This window comes from Pyrgilauda ruficollis, unplaced genomic scaffold (genome assembly GCF_017590135.1).
Source record: "Pyrgilauda ruficollis isolate IOZ18807 unplaced genomic scaffold, ASM1759013v1 scaffold24, whole genome shotgun sequence".
In the NCBI taxonomy this organism is placed as follows: Eukaryota; Metazoa; Chordata; class Aves; order Passeriformes; family Passeridae; genus Pyrgilauda; species Pyrgilauda ruficollis.
The window spans coordinates 9,071,988-9,089,720 of record NW_024523648.1 but is presented as its reverse complement, the minus strand read 5'-3'; the positions used below and the strand labels follow the sequence as shown (position 1 = coordinate 9,089,720).

The 17,733-nt window shown below is 36.6% G+C and overlaps 1 protein-coding gene across 1 annotated transcript in view; it reads right to left on the bottom strand.

The window, feature by feature from the left end:
• The window catches only part of ESR1 (estrogen receptor 1), a 161,813-nt gene that overhangs the window by 21,018 nt on the left and 123,062 nt on the right, over positions 1-17,733 (bottom strand). The window contains 1 exon segment of the mRNA XM_041469853.1: positions 4,752-4,890. Within this exon segment, the coding sequence (XP_041325787.1) occupies positions 4,752-4,890 (139 nt within the window).

Genomic DNA, 17,733 nt, shown 5'->3' with positions numbered 1-17,733 from the left:
TTGATGCTCTTCTATTATATCTAATTTTATGTCTATCAAAATATCTACATAAAGAACTTAAAAGATTCTTTTCAGATATAGTGAGAAAAGTTAAAAAAAAAAGAGTAAAAAGAAGCAAATGAAAGCAGTAAATTGATAAACTACCCTCTCACACAGTGAATGCTGTGAGGTTTTTAGTTATTTGTATTAGTTGCAGTTTAAAGAGATCCGCAGTCTCCTGCTATTGCTCAATACAAAAGTCAGTAAAAGGAAAATCCTTCTATTTAGAGAATGAAAAATCTTCAACAAGTGCTAGAAGTGGAAGTAAGTTTCCAAATTAAAATGAACTCTGAAAAACAGATTAGCTTTCTCCATAAAAAGAAGCAAAAACCTGATAGAAACACCAAAATACTGACTACATTGAACTGAAATTTTATAAGTCCCTAGACAGATATTTTTGCTATGAGAGACCATGATAAGAAAATAACACAAAGATAGCCATACTCTCTCATATCAAAGGTATATTTAGCTGTGGGCTAATCACACAGGTATTTGGATCTGCTGGTTTCAAGTGACATCCTCTAGTGCTGGGCTGGAAGAGATAATAACTTGTGGATTACCACACATCTTCTCAACGTGCTCATGACTTTATACAATTCCTATCATCTTTACTTTGTTCCCATTCTTCTAATGAGTATCACAGGCAGAGAAATCAGTCCATTTAGTTATTCTTCGTAACAAAGCTTGAGCCTCTATTTAATTGTCTGTGCAACACCTCTGGGTACCTCTCCTATTCTTTCAATATTACTCTTAAGATAAAGAAAATCAGAAAGGCACAGTTTTCTAAGCACAGATGCAGCACAGAATTAAACAGGGGGATGGAAATGATCTGTATTATTTCTATTTCCTGTTGTAAACATTCTCGGAGGGAGGGAAAGCTGCAGTCTCTGACTACTGCAGGCAAAGAACTGCTGGTTCTATAGAACTAGTTGCTGGTAACAGTGAGATGGAAAGATCAACTCAGAATGCTGTTTAGGAAGACCAGAATTATTATTCTCCTATATACATTCCATCACACTTGTCTACATAAAATTTGGAACTTGTTTAATACTTTTTTGAAATTCGACAAGGTGTCCGTCATCTACTTGCTTTTTAATTTCTTAAAGGACTTCAGTGTATTTGTGGCTTCCTCTTACAAAATGCACAGTGACTCTTTATCACTATGTAATTTTCATTCAATTTCAGCCAATTCTCTTCTTTAGATGGCATCCCATCAGCTTCTTCACTGTGGTCACCAGGCTTCCTTTTTAAAATGCAGCACTGCATTTGCCATTTTACTGAAACTGAGAACGTTTTAAGTGAGATTCAGCAATCCAGCTATTTCTCTCATGAGTGTCTTTGTAATTATGTTTTAAGCCTCTGAGTAACCTGGCATCAGTGTGATATCTGAATGCAACAAATCCTTTAAAATAACGTGACTTATTTTTAAAAATGACTTTCTTATTCTTGAAGAAACATTGTGTTTTCTTCAAAATTATAAACAGTCTACTGTCAGGCCTGACAAATTTCAACCCTGGTGTAATGACATTTTTAAAGCCTAGTTTCTTGGGAACCCTCCAGACAGGAAACATCTGGTTTGTCCTACTAGAAACCTAAGCCTTTAAACTTCTAAAATTGCCTTATACAATATACTAATTTTCAAAAATAAAATATAAAAGTCTTGAATTTATTATTTGATTTTAGTAGGTACTCTATAATAATTGCAAGCACTGTGAGTGTGCCATTGTATTTCCTGATTAAGCCTGTTTTTCTAATCTATAATTATTGTCATTTGAGCATGTTAATAGCAGCAGTTGTACACTGTAAAAATCTACTAGTCCTATGTAACTGGAGACTGTTAAAATTCCTGATTTTGAACCAAGACTCAAGTGTTTGGGTAATGCATTAACAGAATAAGAAAGGGTGCATTACCTCACAAAATACACTGTCTAATTACAATGCAGACTGGAAAGAAAAAGAGATAATGTGATTATATTCATCCATACAGAAGACAGCAGTCTTCACATACTGTCAACTTAATTGTTGTGTAATTATTTTCTTACAGGCAAAGAAAAATTTTAAAAAGCGACATAGAATTATTTGCTAAGGTCTGCTTTACAGATTTTTTCAAGAAGTCTTCCAAGTGTGAATTGTCACAAAGGAAAGTTAAAGAAGTATTTATTTTAAAATGTAACTGGCTGACATGCATAGAATTAGATAAGACAGTTTCTAAAAGATCTTCAGAGACAAGACAAGCATATGTGTAACATGACCCATGTAGGAGGAGTGAGTTGGGAGAAGAAAGATCACATTTTTTCAAAAAACAGCAAAGCTGAAAGGTTATTTTTGTGGCATTTCAGATAGAGGTTAACAAGACAGGACTGTATATATCTAGCCAAAGGGCAAGAAAAGTTGTATAATAAAATTTGGTGTGACCTAAGCTTTAGGAACAGATGTATACAAACGACTACCTATATCAAAGATCCTTGACAGAAAGAATCTGTTCAGGATAAGCCTGAACGCTCAAATGAAAGGGGTGCTCAAATCAGAGAGGATGTCTGCAGCAGAATGATCACAGAGATTTAGAGGAACACACAAAGGGTGATAAAGCTCTGTATTAACACAGAGTTTTCACTAAATATAGAAGTGTTGGCTGGAACTCTGAGCAATGTGGTCTAATAAAAGTTGTCCCTGCCCATGGAAGGGGCTTGGAACTAGTGATCTTTAAGGTCCCTTCCAACCCAAACCATTTCATGGTTCTATGAATATTTGATGCAGTGGAAGGACTTCATTGAGTGAAACAGACTTTGAACCAGTGTCTGTCCTGCCCTCTCAAACCTGAAAAACAACAGAGTTTTGCTCTATAACATTCTCAAAGCCAATTTTCCCAGAATAAATTAACACATCAAAATATTGTTAGCACTAATTAACAAGTAAATTAAGAGTTATTTAAATGATTAGCATATTAGTGCTTCCCAGAGTAAATTAATTTATTATTTTACTTTCTGCAAATATCCCTACCAAATGGAGTGAGGCAAGTATATGATGACTTAGAGACATGTTTCTTATTATTTGAAAATTAGAAGATGTAATAGATCTACATTTTTACGGTTTCAATTAAAACTTAGAAAACAAAGAGCCCTGAAGTAATACGTGGTTCTAGTTGCATGCAATGGTTTTCTCTAATCCATTTGACTTAATTTATTTAATCCAGTTGACTTAAAACTGTGTAAATCAACTGCTCAAACTCCATTTTACTGAGAACATTAAGTTGAGAAAGATAAACTTAAAATAAAAAATTATTTTTAAACTGTTGCAGATTTTTGTAAAGACTATACTTACATTTAGACAAGAAGATATTTTCTGTACCTAAAATGAGAATGTTTTATGCTTATCTAGTTCCACAGCTCACAGATCATTGTGCTTACACCAGTGGAATAGGGTTTTTCGGAAGGTAATAAACATTTCTCTATTACTGGGAAATATTATGTTTTATCCTGTTAGGTATTATCATTTGTATTTTACTAAAATGCTAAAAGTAAGTCCTGGGGGGTGTGTGCAAACAGAGGGCAGGGAATCAAAGGATTAACACTGCATGAATGCAACCATGGAAACTCAGTACCCCACAGTCAACAGAGCAAGTTGATCATAAGAAATTTTTCTGCTAATGAGAATTTTGATTAAATTACACAGCTGTGTCTGCAGTAGCTGAGGGTACTGCCCTTGACATTCTGTTGCCACCCCTCTGCCCTGGCAGCTACGTGATGAGGTCAGGAGCTTGCCCAGTTCTTAGCTGTCTCTCTGTATACTCCATCTCAGTTTGGCTCTTCTGCCACTTCCAGTTTGGACCAAGATGCCAAAGTCTGCCCTGAAGTGACCTCCGGCAACAGCAGCTCTCCCCTGCCAGCTCTGCTACGTGTCTACAACTAGGAGGACCACCAACAGATAAGATTACTCTACCCTAAGAAATTTTGTCTGAAAATTTAATTAAAATTTCTCATTAAATTTTTCACAGGACTAGGAAAAGAGAGCTTGAGCTTACATTAAGATAGTAGAAAATATATTTTAAATTATCAGCCTTCCTGCTTTTAACATGAAGACTGCCAGCTAAAATCCAGGATATTTTCATCCAGCACAGATGCATATTTTTTTCTCTCAGAAACACTTAGCATATTAGCAAGACTGTCTAAAAAAAAAAGCTTAGTGAAGGGAGCAAGTATGTGTTTGTCATATTTGTCTCCAGTTTTCACAAGAGAAAAAAAACAACCCAAACTTAATATATTCTCCATAAATAAATAAAACTGCACTTCAGATTCTATGAGGATTTTGTTCCAAAATTTTGTCTGGCTGCTTGGATAAATTCATTCTAACTAAGTAAACTGAGGAGGATTTTAAATAAACAAAAAAACCTATCTGAATTAAATGAATAGTGTTCAGTTTTTAATTTAAATTACTTCTGCAACAAACAGTAGAGATTATAAGATAAATTTACTGCTGCCTTTGAAAGAAAGTACTTCAAGCAGCAGATGAATCTCAGGTGTGTTATTTGTCTAATAAATGAGCAGTATCACGTTCCTGAACATTCATTTTCCAGTCTCACCTACCATAAGCCTGCTTGACATATGATGTACAGTCAAATTGTAGTACTGCTGAGATGATACCATGCTAAAAATTAATCTGATTGCAGGAGAAATAAATTAACTTAAACAATTCACAGCAACATGCAGACTTACCTGTCCAGTAACAGGTTAGGTGCAAACGAAAGCTTTCCTGGGTGTTCCATGGAGCGCCAGACTAAGCCGATCATCAGTATTTCTAACCAGGCACATTCCAGTAGATGGACCTGATCATGGAGTGTTAAATCCACAAATCCTGAAAGAATAAATAGGAGACAGTAAAAACACTCCAGTTTTGTAAATGGAATAACATTATTCAGAGAATTAGGTTAAGAAGTGCTTTAGAGCTGGATAACCAAAAAGAGTAATAAAACAGACATTTGTTCTCTTCATATTTTGGGCTGAGTTTTGTCCACTGGGGCTCCCAGTGTCAGTCAGAACAGTCAGAACTTTCTAGCCTACTGTTTTTGTGCTGGCTGTACTCTTCCCAAAAATCAGAACAAGAGCCTGGACATCATCTCCATCCCCACACCTCTTGCCAAGGGCATGGGAATCCAGGTGCACGCTGCAGAAAAGGGCATCTGCTTGCTCCAGCACCACGCTGCCTGGGGCATAAGGCAAAATGGAAAAATGTCTGCTATAAAATGAAGTGACAGCTCTAATCAGCTAACCCCAGACCAGTTCTCTTGGTGGAATGCTGTTTTACAGACTCATGGAGAATTCATTGTGCTGGAAGTGTGATACGTGTGGAAGAGGGACCAACAGAGCATTTCAAATAAACTATGGAGCAAATGCTGATATTTGTGCAATCAGAATTCACCAATGAAACACCTGTTTATATTCCTACTGGATTATAGAACATGGAGGAAGTAAGTACTTTGTATTTAAACACTGTTTAGAGACAATAAATGTGAAATAAGAGATGGCTTATAACATCTTATACTACAAAAAATGAAATAGAATGAATAATGGTGAAGGTACACATGTAACCATAATCACAGTGGTCCTCTCTGTGTTTATTTCATGCAAGAGATTGAATTATTGCCTGTTTTGAATTCTCACTTTTCATTAATGTTATTTTCAATCCAGATACATAACTGGAGATTGCATAATACCATTTATTAGATCTTGTGTAAGTTATTCCTTGAAATTACAATGAACTTCCTAAAACAAAATGTGCAGAAGTTGCCTTAAAATAGATCTTATTTATCTTTTACTCAGTGTCACAAGTGAAACACATTATTGAACCTTGCCATAATTTTTTTGGTTAATTGTAATGATTTATACTAATCTTCAGAATACAGAATACATGGTAAACTACCTTACCGGCCCTAAAATAGCAGGGTTTTTCCTTCTGTGTTGTGTCTTCTCTGAAGGTATATACTGAGTCATTTTTGAGGAATATACCTGACATACACTTGAATATTATCTTGAGAAAAAGGAAGAAAAAAGCCACATATTTTAAAAGTCAAACGATGTGCCAAGAAATATGCTTTTCAGATAAGAGAGAGGTAGAGAATAAACAAAATGCAGTTCACAATGACTTAGAAAATACTGTTACATCTGGTAAAACAGTTGCTCATATATTTAATGAAAATATCTGAGAGAGCCGGTCAATCTATTGGTAAGAAATCATCCAGTAGAAGGAAACAGCTTTGACACGTTTGAAATAAAACCCACCTATCAATCATTAGAGTTAATTAAGGCAGTTGCAGTACCTGCTGTTTTTATGGGTGTGGTAACAATAGAGGAAATAAATAATTGCTTTTTCCTGTATTTTTCCTTTATTAACAAGTGCAAAAAATTATTTCCAGACTTCAAAGACTCATGAAATGACACTTGACTGAGTCACCAAGCAGCTTGAACAATAGAGCTGAAACTTAAAAGAGCAACATTCTTAACTACAAAGCATTGGTTACAGCACTCAGGCACAAAACTGGCAGAAAGAAAATGTCTATATGGAGAACAAATAATAAACACCAGGTTTCCTATTAAGTATTGCCTTAAAATGACAATACATAATAATTGCCTTAATGGCTTTTTAGGAGACATTTTAAATTTATTATCTTGTTGTTGGTAAAACTAGCTAGTTAGTTTATTTGGTAAAACTGAATGTCCTGCCCAGAGAAGCTGTGGATGAAACATAGCTTTCTTTGATGAAACAGAGTTCTGTAAGATAACTAATAATGTAAAACCATGAAACACTTTCACTGAATGAAAATATTTTAGATTTCATATTTCAGTATGGCAAAAGGGCACGAACTGAAGTATTTCTAAAGGAAGGACATACAGTTTACTTCTTTACCATAGACAATTTTTATGGAAAAAACAGAAGTCATAGTTCAGATGTCCTGCTGGCATTTGGGAAACATCTAATGAAGACAATGAACTTTTTATAAAGTCAGGGAAACTCTGAGAGAGAGCATAAGAAAGTTGAATTATCTTGGTGTTATCTGAATCTGGTAACCATCCTGCAAGTGGGATGAGAAGTTTGAATGGTAGAGAAAGATCAAAATGAATAGAGCATTGAAAAATATGCCCTCTGGTGAGGAGTCAGAGGAATTTACTTACTGTTTGTGAAGCTAAATAGTCTAGAGGGGTTGAAGGACTGCAATGGATAAAGATCCAAAGAAAAAGAGAATAGCATTACAGAAGGTAATGGCATAACAGAGAGAAGCCCATGCTGGCAGCTAGACTGGCTTCAAGTCAGACTGCAAATCAGGGGGCATTGTTAACAACAAAAGTAGTTATTACTTAACCATCACATTAAACTTCCTTGAATTTGCTCTAATTTGAAACTTTAATCAAGACCTAATAATTCTTTTAAGACATACTCTTGTTCAAGAAAGTTAATTCAGAATAATGTAACAGAAGTTTAAATTAAATTTTGAATAAATCATTAGTCAGTTCATCACATAGAGCATGTTGCACTTTAGTGTTGCCGAAATTATGTGTAGATGTGCACATAATTCACAAATTTCACTACTCTTTTAATGCTGGAAAGTTTTGAAAATTATTCAGACAGTATTTTTTAATTCTAAACTTTTGATTACTGTGCTTTAAGGAAGAATACATACATTCACTTCATTGTTGATAAATTAACTAATTGGATGCAGTCTGGATGTAACCTATATCTCACTCCATATACCAGAATTACTAATTCCATGATCTTATAACAATCAATATCAGTAACCTAGATTGCCACTAGTCCCACTAGTCCATCCTATCTGACACGTATCATATGTTTGGCAGCAGAAGGATGCTTAGAGGATAAAGGCCATGACTAGACCATTCCTCTTTTTTTCAAATACAGATAAATTAACAGCATTGCCAACAACAAATGTTAAGAATGTACCACAAATTCTTGTAGGAATATGGAAATCTGAACTTCTGAAAATCTGGAATGATCTTTAGTGTATTCAGCTATGAGTAAGGGGCAGGTAAACTTCTCTGTCGAATGCAAAACTGCAATGTTCAAATTAAGTGATTTTCCTTTCTAGTATAAAGCAGCAATATGTGCTGCATCAGTGACAATAGGACACAAATCTCTCCAAAGACACTCCAAAGCAAGTGTGGGTGCATGAAGCAAAAGCTATTAAAATCCCTGCTTTGGCAAGTGTGACATTAGATTTGGCAGTCCAAAACTGTGTGATCCCACCATCTTAAAAAAAAAAGGAAGGCAGTAACTATTTACAAAAAAATCAGCAAATATCTTTGTAACCTGGGAGTTTAGGCAACACAAGGACTACTGGAAATAGTATTTGGTAAAGCATACATCCTTGAGAAAAGTGGTTTATGCTCTAAGTTGTTTGATTGCAGTAAGGAACAACATAAAGCTCAGATGATTTTCATTAATTGCTAAGGTAACATATATTGTGCACTCTTCAGTTCTCTGAAATAACCACTACCAACACATGTATATGTATGTATGTGTGTGTGCGTGTGTCACATTTTACCAATCATTTTGAAACTAATAAATTCATCATTTGCCTTACTGACTTTTGACCAAATAAGCAGCTACCCATTTTATGAGAAATAATTTCCATAGCAATTACCATTCTCTGAGACCCAATATCCAGCATCATTGCAGATTTAATCCTTCAACAGGAAGTCCTCCACTGGCACTTACTAACATTTGAGGATCATTATCAAATTTTGCAGTTTCTACTAATAAGACACAACTACAGGGTGTTCAGACTGCTGAAAATCAGTTAAGTAAATGTGAAAAAAAAATTATAAAGAAACACTTCTTTTTACATGTGATCCAACTCTAATCCAACCTATATGTTTATACTATATCTCCTAATTACTATGATGTGTACTTAAAAGATGAATATCAGCCAAATTTTTCAAGAAAATAAATATTATTGTGTCATAAAGAATGAGTCTGTCTCCTGATGCTTTGAAGGAAAGTAAAGCAAAAGCAATGAATAGTTTTAAAAGCAATAGCAAACCTCCATTTATCAAAGTATCCCATTTACAACAGAAATTGATACCAGATGTTTATGGCAAAAAATATAGCAGGAAAAGTGGGTTTCTACAGGAAGTTTCCTCATGTTCCAGAGGTGCACAGCTCAGACTTGCAGAGCTGGAAATGGTCTTTTTGTGATTGATGTCCCATAACATTTTTCTAGCCAAGTTTCTCCAAGTCCTTTCTGAACTAATTTGGCATTTAATGCACTTCTGATATGTTTTATATAGTCTGAAGCAGTAGTCTCCAGTAAGAACTTTCATACTCTCAGTTAACACTAGGTAAATCACAATCTCCTGTTGGTCTGCAATAAACAAACATCTCTCTCTTACTACCTCTTGAAAAATCTAATGATTGTATTGGAAGATTCCATCATTCCCTAGGCCATCATCTCACTTCTCTTTTCCAAACATTTCAAGTATATTCAGTCACTCTTTTGATGAAACTTATTCTGTTCACCTTTGAAACAATGTTGTCCTTCTTGGAGGGTTTTCCAGTTCAGCTATATTCTCTTAGAGAAAGTGAGACCAGGACTGCAGACTCTTTCAGTCTGCCCTTATCTTCATCACATTATTCAATTTAATAACATCCATAATTTTATCACTGTTATTCACTTCTTTTTTTTTCCAGCAAACTTATGAATATGTTGAACACTATAGTCTTAAAAGTCCTGCCAGCTTTTCTACTATGTCTTTAACTTAACAGCAACAGAAATGTTTATAATACCTCCTATGGCAAAAACCAGGACATTGAACTCCACAAAAAAGTTGTGGGAAATCAGAACACTTTGATTTTGTGTCTTAAATGTGTCCAGACAGACCACTGTTTTTTTCTATCTTAATGCAGTGTTTTGAGAAGTGGCAACAACCACTGAAAAGGTTGTTGTTTACAATTCAGTACAGTACCTCAGTCATGCGACAGTCATGTAATAGACCACATTTGGAACAGAACGCTAATTAGGTTGGCAAAGACAGCAGAAAGTAGTGGTGGGTGCTGCAACCTAATTGCTAGCAACCATCCAATAAAGCAACAAAATAAAGAGAGGCTTGTATCGAGAAAAATGTCTAAGTAGATGAAAGGCAAACAGTAAAATAACTCCTAGGCAAGTTCTGTTCTCAAAAAAACAGCCATAGAGAGGAAAAACATCTGTTCCTCCTAACCTAAAGCACATTGAAGGACCAATACCTCAGTCACCAGTGTTTGATCGAGTGGTGAAATCTGTGCCTGTTTTAATGCCACGAGCTTGGTACCCAACCTCTCCACTTTAAAGAGAGTGGTGAGACTGCATCTATGCATTTATCTAGCGCATACAATGACATTCTGTTCTGAAATTGCATGGATCACTCAGCCTCTTCAACCTTTAAGGCTGAGCCCTGAAACCTCTTAGTTAAGAGGTGGCTAAAACCCACACCTTGACTATAGCCTTGTCTGTACACAACAACAGCAGAGCAAAACAAATTCTGAGGCCAAGTGAATCAGAGAACCACAAACACTGTTTTCTTTGAGCCTCAGTATTCACACAGCTATTTCTATAATGCTACTCATTCCTAATTCTTTCCACAGATCTTCAGACCAAAATTATAAGACACTTTTATTAAGCTCTTCCTCCTAAGGGCAGTTACAGTATGACACAGACATACTGGTTTAATTGTTTGCACAACACCAGTGTTTTAAATCAAGACTTATTTTGAAGACTGAAGATGAAAGATCTCTAAACCTCAACATTTTCAATCCAAATATTTTGCTAGAAGAGCAGTTTTGTTTTTTTTTTTTTTTTAAGGATATTGCTTTTGTTTCTGTAAGTGCGGTCAGAAAAAAATTAGCTACAATTTACTGAGCTCCTGGGAGGAAATCTGAAAGGCAAACACAAAGCAAGTGGCACAGTTGTAAGAGCCTCTAACTACTTTGTCTGCTCTTTCACAATTCTCTATTTTTTCTGCCTGTATAATTATAGTATAGCAGCACACCAATCCAAACTTACATACTGTCTCATCTGAGTGTAAACAATCTGTCAGAAATTCAATTTCTTGAGATGAAAGAGAACAGCATCTGCTCTTACTGTTAATTCCTTTTGAAAATTGTACTTCACCTTTTTACATTTTCAGCTTCAATGGTTTTAAACTTCTTTTTGAAAAACAAAAATTACAATTTACAATTGTAATTTACAAAAAATATTAAATTTACAATTTAATATCAGTCAGGAATATTTGGGGGTTTGGGCAAAAAGGAAGGAAGATGAGGCCCCACTTTCACAGTCTGTATTCATACTGAAAGTCAAGATCAAGCAAGCTTTTGCTTTTCACCTCTAGTGGAGGTTTCCACCCTCCCTGAACTGGCCTTAGGAAAGTTGCCTGACAATTTGGGAGGTAGATCATCCAGCCAAAATCCCTACCTGACACTGTCCCTGGAGCAGGATGCTGCAGGGATGTCACATTTGTCACTTTTATTTCAGAACCCATTTCTAGGAGCTGGTGTGTTCTGTCTCCACTTAAAAGTTGCAATGTGATGATTCTGAAATGCATTTCTCAGGTAAATGAGACCCCTTTCAGCTCCTTCCCAGGAATATGTAAAGTTATCATGACTTCACTCAATGTTTTCTGCTTGTGCAAAAAGTACATGCTTTTTCAGACCTGTCCAGTCTGTATATTTTCAGAATGAGGAGTTTAAAAAGTTCCTAAGGCCATACCTGGTCCAAGGCAGCCAATTCCTTCAGTACATGAACTTCTCTTTCTCTCCTCAGCTACACACCAGTCTAAACTATGACCAAGTGCACCCTGCGTACATCAGATATATTAAATACCATCCTATTTCAAGTTTCCTATGCCAGAGTAAGCTTGTAACTAAGTTAGGCAAGTAGAATTTCACACACTCAAAGCAATACTTTACTCCAAGCACAATTAGAATTTAGGGCCGTGGAAACACTTCATAGGTAGTGACAGAAAATTGCCACTGGTCAGACATACATTCTCTTCTCCTGACATATTCTTGACACATTTTCATGAAATACTGTTGCCTTGTCTGAGAGAAACATAAGAATCCTCCAGCACAAAACCAGCTTGGCTGGTGATGCTCCTAGGGGGCTGGACCATGTTCTGCCTGGGCGTCTGCAGGAACACTCAACATAAAAGCCAGCCCTTAGCTGGGAAGTGCTCCTGTGAGTTTTAGGGACCCCAAGTTCCCTCTGAACAGCAGCAAAAGCAAATTATTCTGCAGGATTTATCTGACTGCATGCAGATCTGTCCTGTGCTAGTGGATGGTCAGGCTGTATGTCTAAAACTCAAGACTTCCTCCATGGAGAGAAGACGAGCTGGGCAGTGCTGTGGCTCAAGCCCATCCCTGAGCCAGGACTCAAACGTACCCAGTGAAGCTGAGTGCTGCCAAGCCCTGACTTTCTCACACCTGTCACTGTGTCTGCCTTGACTTAAACACCGGGGGTTTTCTGCAATGGTTGCACTTTGTTAACCAAAGATTATTCCAGAAAGTGCATTAGCAGTAACCATTTAACACAAATATGTTGAGGCCTTCCATCAGGGAACATAATAAAAGTAATTGGCACTCACATAGCACTTTACATTTTCAAAGGGCAGTAAAACCATTAAGTATTATTAAACGTATTTTATAGATAGAACACAGGGAGGTTAAGTGCCTCGTGCAGGAGGAGGCAGGATTAGGACAGAGGTGTCTCAGCACACTCTGTCATCCTTTCAACCACAAAAATCTTTGAGCTGAAGACTACTTGAGCCCAAGTGAAAGGTCCATTTCTTGCAAATCAGTAAAGGTAAAAAAAAAAAAAAAAAAAAAAAAAAAAAAAACCAGAAGTAACTGAACTTTTCTCATAGAGAAAAAGAAAAAAAAAAGCTTTTCAAAGTTAGATTTGGAGGGGAAATGGTTTAAAATGTGAGCAGAAAAGCTGGATGCAGCATGGAACACAAGTATTATCTTTAATTGGTCTCACTAATCTAGGCAAAGTAACAACCTGTACAAAACAAATCTTAGCTTAAGTTTTCCTCACCCTCTTAACAAGCAGTTTAAAAAGTTATTAAAATAAGAATAAATCCTGCCAATAATGATTATAACAACTACTGTATAAGATTATTGTAAGCGAAGGCTGCCTGCCAGTTTGCAAGTGAAAGCTTATGCTACTTGTATTGTAAAACAAGAAGGGAGACATACATACATTTTCTGTATAGAAAACAAGCTCTCCAACTAATCAATAGAAAGTGGTGTTTGCTATTACATGGAAAATTCTTGCAGCACTATAAAACAGTTATTCAAAGCATGTTAATGATAATTCCTTCCTGGACCGTAATCCAGATGGCTGAGACTCAGGGTACACTTTGACAACAGCAAAATGTTATTTTATGGTTCTTTTAGCACTGAGAGTTGTGCCATTTCCCAGGAAGTTCAGGCTTGCAAATAAAAGCCACAGAACACTGTCTACTTATTGGGAATGGAACAGCAGCTCTTCCCTGCGATTTTGAGTGTAGGAACATCCCATCAGTTGCATGTGAAGGCTTTTCTTTGAAGATTGTCCTCTGAATTTTTCCCTGGACAGGTGAAGAAAGACACTACACAAAATTTATTAGATGCTGACTAAAATAGATGGTATGAGGTAATACGTCTTTTATTTATTGTCTCTGCCACAGTTAATTACATTATATTAAAGTTATACCAGTACTCAGGCCAGTTGCAAGTAGTTTGGAGGGTTTTTTGGGGATTTGTCATTTTTGTAAGAGGTCACAGCTATGCAAAATGTTTTCCATCAACACCAGATGCAGCTAAAATAATTTCTGGGGCTGGTTATGCATTCTTAACTGACTTTTACGAACTCAGAAGACAGACTCATAAATACAAGCTGTCCTCTCTATTTCGTTCTTTCTCCTCCTCCCTTTCCCCACCCAGCTAGGGCTTCCACTGCTGGTCTCTTCTGCTGGTTTAATTGTTCACAACATTGATAAAATAACTTGTCAAGAAGGAGGAGCATGAAAGCGACTGATGTGCAGTCAGAGAGCACCAACCACCATGGAGAGTTTACATTTTGTGTAAATTTGCCCTAAGACTTGAGGTCATATCCAGCATGACTTGGATTTTTTTTTTTTTTGTCTGTTCAGTTGCATCCAAGACAGTATGAGGTTTTCAGCGTTTGTTTGACCTCCTTACTAAAGTACCAGGCTATGCTCCAATCACAACCTAAACCAAATGGAAGTGATGGTTTTGTGGCTGTCAAAAAAAACCCCATCATTCGAGGCAAAAGGTCTCATTAAGCAATCACTCTTTGAGCAATCTCTTTAAGCAACCACAGTTTTCAAGTAAACATATAATCTGGTAGGGGGGAAAGGAGGCAGACGGAGGTACAATCTTTCAGAGCTTTTTAAAATGACCCCAGTCTGACCCTGCAAGGTTTCAAATGGTTGATTCAATACACAGCTACTAGGGGAGAATTTTAAAACTAAAGATCAAAGACTTCCCAGTTGTTTTCCTATTTTGCAGAGTGCACCTACGTGCTTTTACTACATCCTCTTCCTGCTTGGGAAAGACACTCAGCTTGGGAAAGGCACTTTGGATGGGCAGTGCCCTGATGGTGTCAGTGAGAGCAGCAAGCCAGGGGTGGCTCACAGGGAGCCCTGCTGGAGCTGGCCTGGGCAGCACTGCGTGCCTGGATTCACTGCGGCACCAGGAGACAGACCTCGCTAGAGGAAGAGACTCTGGAACACCTCAGGGTGGATAAAGGCAATGCAGGTATGTCACATGGTCAAATGGTCATGGAGGGACAGGACAGGGATGGCAAGTGAACAAAACTAGGTTAAAGGGAGCCTGGAGAGCTATTGGACCACAGGCTACTGCTCTGCACCTCATTTTTCCCACAAATGTTGGGGTGTAAAAATATCTCCATTGTTCCATTTTTTATCCTTTTTGTTCCTTTAATGATAAGAGCTATATGAAAGACTTAAAGGTCATCATAACACAATCAAGAACATTTTTAAAAAGATATAAAATTAGATTTGAAAGATAACACAACCAGTGGCCAGGTTCAGCCATTCTTCTAAACTAACATTAGTTATTTAAACTGAACTTAAGGATTAACCCCAGTCTTTCTGACTGTCCCTAAAATACTGTTTTTATACTTTTATTTCCAATAATTCTGTTTAATTCTTTAAGAATTAAAGTTTTACTGTTTCTCTTTATATGTCCACCCATGTCTGGAAGATTTAGAAGTGTCACATTCTAATTTAATACTTTTTTGACTGCAAAAACGTTCATATGATGAAACTGGGAGGGCTAAGCTCTCCCCTTCTTCATTCATAAAATCCAGTGAACAAGGCAATAAGCTTTTTTCTCCACAATGTCTCCCACTACTGTGCTCAACACTGAACCCATTAGCATTCATTGCAGCAGCATATGGAATTAGAAGAAAATAGGATTCTTTTGCAACCCAAAGAAAAGAGGGGGAAACTGTCAAGTTTGTAGTGAACTAGAATATTAAAACTGCTTCAAGACTGCAAATAGAAATTGCTCAGAACATAGTGTGCTGTACCCAAGAAATGAGGCATAACTTCAGAGTTCATGGTCTGGTCATTCTTTATAGTCACTAGGATATAAAACTAGCTTGACTAATGCACCTGCATCAATTTGTTTTCCCTCAGATTGTTCACTTTTGAAGTATTATTTCTGTCTATTGCACTTATATGTGAGTAACAGGAGCTATATATATTTTTATGTGTACTTTATCATCCATTACATTGCCTGGTACCTACATCAAAACAGAAACATAAGCACATATAAATGAAACCTCAAATGTTTCTTTTTCCTCCTATTTGTTTCATCCCTACATGGCTGGTTTTGAATCGAACCCAATCTCAAAAAAATTGTCCAAGAAATTGTAAGGATACATCAAAGAGAAGAAAGACAGCAAAATTAATTGCAGCAATTTCCTTCAACCACTACAAAAAGAAGACTGTTTCAGCAGCTGTGTGGGAGTGTCATCATAAGACAGAGCACAGGAATACTTTACAGGGAAAGCAAGACACTGGAATGCAGCTGGCAATTTGTATTAATCTTCTTGTCCACGGAGACCTAGTAAGTTATCAAGCAGCATGTTTCCACAAAACACATGTTAAGCCCCTTTTCTCACACTCTCCTTCAATGGGTAGCAAACCCAAGGCACCCTCAGGAAGCTGTGACACATTTCATGGAGCGGGCTCACGTGTGCACACAAAACGCAGGCGCTGCACTTGGGGAACAGTGACCTCGACTCAAACTCCCATACTGCCTGCTGAGATACGTGCTGAGCTAGAGCTGGTTGGAAGCACACTGACAGAGCTTTTTACATTGGAAAGTGACAGCTGGCAAGTTTAAAACACTCTGGGTAGCATGTCAGATTTCACAAGCTGAAAACAAACAAATAAAAAAGAGGCTGGTTTCTATCTGGAAACACGGCCTCATCTTACTTTTCAGACTCCACCAGGCACCTATTCCCACTCAACATTGAAAAAGATATCTAAACTTCTGAAAATGTAGGACTCTTTTCCTTAAAATTGTCTTTTTATTTTAAACAGGCATCTGAAATATTCAAAATTTTATTGAAGTCTACTGTTTCACATTAAAAAAAATTTTCATTTCACCCAAAAAGGTTATTATCTAGCATAAAGTTTCAAACATTTCATTTTGTATGAAGCGAGAAAGTTTATTTTTTACTGTTTGTATCTGCCATGAAACAAAGAAACTAATTATTTACACAGCTCTGATGGAGACATCTGGAAAAGGTTTGGAACAGTGTACAAGCTCATCTAAAATGACCGGACCTATAAACTCTATTTGTCATTCTTTGACAGGACTGGAAAATTGCATGGAATCTCACCACATTAAAAAATATCACTGTAATACCTTCTAATAATTAAAGATTAGAAGAAAAATATGTAACTTAAAATTCAAAAAGTTTTCCCTGGAATTATAATTTGATATTTTTTCTAACTTGTGAAAAAAGTGGTAGTTTTAATCTTTTTTATTTCAGAGATTCTTTGTTGTTTTTTAAAAAAAATTTTTTTTTTTTCTTTTCTCTTTCACATGCATATGAAATGCAAATCTGACAGACCCCTTATGGATGAGAATAAAACTTTGGCTTGGATCAGGGGATAGGGACACTTCACCTGGTTCATATATAGTCTAGGAGACTATTTTATGAACAGCATCACCATGCTGATCCTTGAAACACAGCTTGGATCACATAAAGGGGACTTTTTCAGGCTGAAGTCTCCTATCCTCAGAGGCAGAGGAACTGTGCTTGGTGCAGAAGCCCCAAGGCAGCCAATATCCCCTGATTGTTACCCCAATGGTGTTTTGATGATATCCAGAAGGTTATGGGTTCCTGTTACTCACTTTGACCACTCATAAATGTTTTTATTCTCCCATGGCTACCTGGCTGCCACCAGGAGAGTTACCAGCATGAGATGAAGTCCTGCAGTAACCACAAACAGCTCACACAGAATCGGTGTTGCACTATGATGGTAAAAGGCAAACTTCTAAACAACTGAACAAGAGACAGAAAATATGAAACAACAATGTGGTGGAAACTTGTCAAGATGACACAGCATTTTAACTTTAATTATCTTAAATATGTTTATTAATGAT